The following is a 6,000-nucleotide window of genomic DNA, read 5'->3' as shown; positions in this document are numbered from 1 at the left end:
TTCAAGTTGTAAGCCATTTTATTCCAGTCCCTCAAATATCACACATCATTTTTATTTTGGATTGAACATTCTCCTTTCCAGAGATTCCAGGACACAATAATGTTACTTAGCAGAAGTGTGGTACAAAATCTGTTAGCTGATGTCCCTTTAACTAGCTCCATCCCATTGCAATGGATTAAATTACATACGAGGACTGACTGGCAGCTCCTGGGATGGAGAAGAAGAATGGTCCATATGAACACAGAAAAGAATCACTTGGCAAGCAAGAGAGAGGATGATTTCAATGCATTCGGTTGAGTATATACAATTACCACATGTCCAGTTATTTATTTCTGTCCTGTACAGTTGGTGATATGGTGCTCTGCCCTCCAGTACTGGGCTTCAATGGAAAAAAAAAGACTATAATTTGGTAAGATTCTGTGGTCAAGGAGGCATGGCCCAGACCTTTTCAATCAGCTCTTTCAAAGTCTTTCTTTCATAAACAGATTTGTTCATGTCCTTCCCAAGAAAACCAACAGGAGAAATTCAGTTCTAGATTCTATAATTCTTAAACCAGGCAAGGCTGATATGGGCCCTCCATACTGGAAGCTAAGACTCATAGTGTTCATTACCCAGCAAATTGCTTATCTTAGCTATATCCCTGTACAGAAACAGGTCTTACAGCAGGGTCAACCGACTTTGCCAATGGCATTTAACAAATCTCAGTCCTTCTCTTGAGGGTCTCTGGTCAGAGTGAGGGGACCAGATGTATTTCAGAGTCATTCTTGGTTCTACCCTCCTCCCTCAATATCATCACACCCCTCACTGTGACCAGAGGTGATGTTTGTCCTTTGTTCTCGAGGAGGACCATAACATCAGGGAGGTGATGCCATGATGTGCAAGTGATTTGGATGCAAGTGAGAGAGAGCTGTGCAAAATTACCAGCCTCACATTCTCCTCTGGTGCCATCTGGGTCCAGTGGCAAGATTTAGTCAAACTGAGACCTATTAAAGATCTTAGTTTAAACAAAAAGGCTAGAGTTGAAAGCTACATTGAAAGTAGAAGCTGTTTCTTTGGTAGTCCCTTCTACACAGTGTTCTAAAGAAGTAGAGCTATAAATAGGGACTACACCTGTGATTTCACTGATACAGGGAACAATCAGAAAGGAATCATCCTTTACCAATGCAGGCTGACACCTTCTCTACAACTTAGAGTCTGAAGAGGGTTGCCTAGACCACAAAGAGTTAAATGGATTGCCCAAGGACACCCAGCCAGCATGCGTCAGGACTTGAACCCTGGTCCTTCTGACACTAAGGCCAGTTCTCTGTACTCTACACAAGGTTGCTGCTCTGCATAAATACATAATATATCCTATTTATTTGCCAAAGGCTTGGTTATTTTCTTCAACTGGTCTTTGAAATGAGAAAGTACATAGGAAGAATATGATGTCCCTGTCCTCTATACATTTAGGCACAGGATTAAAGCAAGGAAGGAGATACCAGGTGGGATGGTATGGCCCTGGAGTCTGCCAGAGAGTAGGAGTTGTATATCCCTGCCTTCAGTGAGGAGGCCTAGATCTGCTTCTGATTCAGAGGCCTATACTGCAGCCTTGGGAAGGAAAGCTACAAGAGGCAAACACACTCACTGATGCATAAATACTTCTGCAGAGTCATGAAAATAGAGCTCAGGGAAGGCCTCTGGTGAGATAGGACTAAACCTACCTTCAGTGATAAAGCTCAAATTCCACTGGATTTAAGTTAGACCCAAAGGAAACCTCTGGAGATTTCCAAAAGCTGTTACCTAAAGAGGCTGAAAGTGGTTGGGAGAACCCAAAATTTCCCTTGTGAGATTAGGTCTTAATCTCCAGGCCGGAATGAAGGAGAAGGGGAGACTGGGTCTAATTTCTTTTCACCAATATAATCACATTAACAAGAATAGAAATATAAAATCTTCCATTTGACTTTTGAAGTCCTTTCAAATCTGGTTCCCTTCCTATCTTTCCAGTCATTGGTCCTCTTCAAGAATGAAGGCAAACATTTGTAACACATTGTATTTCCTCCTGTCTTTCTTCTGTCTTCTTGCCATCTTTCCCCAGCTAGACACTCCCGTCTTACTCCTGACTTTCCAAATCTCAGCTAAAGTCCCACCTTCTTCTAGGGAGTCTTTCCTAGTCCTTTTAAATCTTAGTGTGCCTTCCCTCTGAGATTATCTCTGATTTATCTTATCTTTATCTTGTATGTACAAAGTTGTTTGAATATTGTTTCTCCATTAGACTCTGATGAGCTTAGAAGTAGGGGATTATTATTATTACTTTTTTTTGCCTTTCTTTGTATCCACAGTATTTAGTACACAGTGTCTGGCACATAGTAGGTACTTAATAAATGCTTATTATATAGAGCAGGTCAAGGTGGGATTTAAAGCCATCCAGTTAAGGCTTCCCAACACAGGGAAAGAGGGCCATGCAAAGAGACTTTCAGCTCATTTCAGCCAATAGCACAAATTTGGATTTCTTTTTTAGTTACCAGTTTCAATGGACTCTTGAATTGCTAATAATGCAGGATGGAGGGTATGTTTCTATGAGCTCATTGTGCTGCCTAGACATGGCTTTTCTTAATGTTTCCGAATGCAATATCTCCACTTGCCTATGTGTTTTCTGTTATAGAGGTGACCTGTGGTAGAGAGCCAACCTGGGGACCTATCTGTCTCTTTGTTGGGCCATGCTTGATGGCTTCTAAGCAACCAATCAGTGTAAAGAACAATGCTCTCCTCTGCTGTTCACTAACATTTAGCACCTTGTGGTTGGATTAATTTGAAAACTGAAGTAACCAGTCATTTGCATGAAAAGGGTAGAGAACCTGGTTTCACCTTGGCATTGGCTCTGAATGCAAATCAGCATTCTGACTGTATTTGTTGATGGCAAATGCTGCCATGTTCATATCCCATCCACCATTTCGCTGGGACTCTCTGCCAACCTCAGCAGTACTTCCAGATTCCTTACCAAAAGATTAGATGATTGCCTTAGCCAAAGATACTGGGGATTGCCTATCAGGGATATCCCTGACTTGGAAGATGAGCATGCAAAAGTGTCACAGATTTGGGTTTGAGGCTCTAGAAGTCCCAAGGACATGGGCAGCTATCACATGTCTGTCGAAAGCATCAAAGAAGCACTAGGTTTCCACTCCCATTGATTATGGTCCTGGTAATAGCCTAAGATTCCCCTCACTGATAAGTCTGAACTCCTTCCTAAGTATCCTTTACCTGGAAACATAAAATGAAGAACTGGGTCCTTTTGATATTTTTTTTTTCATTTTTTTAAATACATAAAATACACCTATTGACTGGTGCATCTGTGCAGACAGAATATATGACTTTAAAACACAACATGTCAGACATTCATTAGAGCTGGTTTACCTCACAATAAGCTACCAAAACAAAAATAAAAAAGTCTTTTGTAGTAAGACTGTAAGAACACTACCACCCTTTCCCAAGGTCTCATTAGACATGCATCTCCCTTCAGCATTCCAGAACACTGTCTTTATCTTCATTATCCATCACTGTGTATTTACAACATTCTTATCTGTTAACACAAAGAGCAACTAGATATAGGCTTGGTTTTGGAAGAAAGATTATAGGAGATTTTTGTTTATTTCCTCAATAAAGTTATGTTAAGTTGACTAGTGTAAACCTGTCTTAAAAACCAAGCTGAACCATCTTGCCCCTGATTTCTGCTTATTCACCTTTAGTCATATTCACAGCTTAGACACTACAGCCCACACTGGAAGTGGTTCATCATGGGTTGATTGTTCAAGCCTATTCTGTGGCTGTGCCCTAGGGCCTAAAGTACAACATGTTAGTAGGGAACAGTCACCGATTGCATTTGTACTTGGAACACTTAGGTGTATTTAGCAATAAACAATGGGGAAGTTTTTTTTAAAAATCTTTTTTTTGATCTTTTTTTTTTTTAATTTTTTAAAATCACTTAGAGCCCTCAGGCATAATGTACCAGGGTTACATACTTCTTGAACTCTGGCATCCATGATCCTTAGTTTTAAGAACAGACATGTTAAACCAAAATAACAACAATAATAAAAATCCCTTAAAACAATGAACACCACAAAATCTGTGTAGAACAATATTGTCCATGCTCTTGACAAGCAGATGAGAGCACTTGGCATTCCCATGAACACATCCACAAAAGAAGCTAAAAGGTGTCACAGAAGAAGGACTATCTGGCCATACAGAGGCAACATCACCACCAATGTTTGGCAAAAAAAAGAAAAAAAGGAATAAAAGAGCAGCTCTATAGAATTCATCCAGACGATGGGAATGGGGTTCAGAATTGGCCCGCACTGCTGGGGTCACATTGCAGGAGGCGCACTATGGAAGGATCACTCTTGGCTCCTCGGATGAATTCTTCCAGGGAGAGTTTGCCTGGAAATTAAGAACAAAATTTTAAGTGGGAATGTGTGTTCTCTGCAATGGATTCTTAACATTTATTTACCTCATAGGTAGCCTGGTACTATATATCCCTACATACTCTGCTATCAGTCAATCCATAAACATTTATTAATTACCTACTGTGTGCCTACTACTGTGCTAAGCCTAGAGATACCAAAAAAAAAAAAAAAAAAGGAAAAGACAGTTTCTGCCCTCAAAGAGTTTATAATCAAATGGGGCAAACAATACGCAAATAAATATATACAAAGCAAGCTATATACAGGCTACATAGGAAATAATTAACAAAGGGAGGGCAATAGATTATAATCTTAGACCCACCATCTCGGTTGGTATCCATCTGGCGAAAGATCTTCTCTGTCCTTTTCTCTGGTGTGGACTCATCTTCAGGCATTTTCATTACAGAAGAAACCATCTTATAGATTGCCTAATTTGCAAAACAAGGAGAGAAAATTTAAGCTTACTGACAGTAGGGATAGTTTTATCTTTTGTATTTGTAGCATAGTGCTTGGCACATGGTAGGTGCTTAGCAAATGCTTGATGATTGATTATAGGTAATTCAACTCAGAAAATTACTAATATGACCACTAACTCATCACATGGTTGTGAAAACTTCTTTGTAAACCTTGAAATACCACCCTGGACTCTTTTCCTACAGTTGAAAAGAATTGTTCCTATTTTTACCTTGGTTCAGACTTTGTTTTCATAGAAAAAATGCTGTCAGGTCACATGTGAGATGAGGACAAAGACTGTTTGTTCCAGTGAGACAAAAGGCATGGTTTGGAGAATATATGCTTGACGTGGAGTCAGGAAGACGTATGTTCAAATCCTGCTTGTGACTCTTAGTAGGTGTGGCCATGGTCAAATCACTTAAACTAAGCCTCATATGAAAAAGGGGGGTTAAAAGGGGGGTTGCATCCCTTTCACAGTGTTGTTGTGGGGCTCAAAGCAAATAAGATTTGTAAATAATTTTGCAAATCTTTAATTTTTTTATTTTCCACTCTGAATTCTCTCTCTCCATCTCACCCCTCTCCCACCCATTGAGAAAGAAAGAAATATGATGCCTATTATTCATACAATGTCATGAAAAGCATATTTCCACATTAGCCAGGTTCTAAAAGAAAAAAAACACAAAGAAAATAAAGAAAATTTAAAAAAAGAAAATATGCTTCGTTCTGTACTCAGAGTTCATTAGACTTCTCTCTAAAGGTAGATAGCATTTTTTTTTATCATGAATCTTTTGGAATTGTCATGGATCACTGTATAGATTAAAGAAATGTCTTTCACATTTGATTATCAATACAACATTGCTGTTACTACATACAATATCCTGGTTCTGCTCATTTCACTTTGCATCAGCTCATATAAGTCTTCCCAGGTTTTTCTGAACCAACCACTTCTTCATTTCTTTCAGCACACTAGTATTCCATCACAATTATATACTTGTTTGTCCATTTAGCAATTGAAAGGCATCCCCTGAATATCCAATACTTTGCTACCACAAAAAGAGCTACTACAAGTATTTTTGTACATACAGATCTTTTTCCTTTTTTTTTTTATCTTTAT

General features: G+C 39.1%; 1 protein-coding gene across 9 annotated transcripts in view; it reads right to left on the bottom strand.

The window, feature by feature from the left end:
- The window catches only part of NCALD (neurocalcin delta), a 579,604-nt gene continuing 573,604 nt past the window's right edge, over window positions 1-6,000 (bottom strand). For all 9 annotated transcript variants that reach the window (XM_072603368.1, XM_072603367.1, XM_072603366.1 and 6 more), the window contains 2 exons: window positions 4,756-4,861; window positions 1-4,410 (listed from right to left, as the gene is read on the bottom strand). In XM_072603368.1, coding sequence (XP_072459469.1) covers window positions 4,313-4,410; window positions 4,756-4,861 — 204 coding nt within the window. In that variant the 3' untranslated portion in view covers window positions 1-4,312. The remainder of the gene's footprint in view (window positions 4,411-4,755; window positions 4,862-6,000) is intronic.

This window comes from Notamacropus eugenii, chromosome 4 (genome assembly GCF_028372415.1).
Source record: "Notamacropus eugenii isolate mMacEug1 chromosome 4, mMacEug1.pri_v2, whole genome shotgun sequence".
NCBI classification, from domain to species: domain Eukaryota; kingdom Metazoa; phylum Chordata; class Mammalia; order Diprotodontia; family Macropodidae; genus Notamacropus; species Notamacropus eugenii.
Note: the sequence above shows the minus strand (reverse complement) of the source record. Positions and strands in the feature narration are given on the sequence as shown.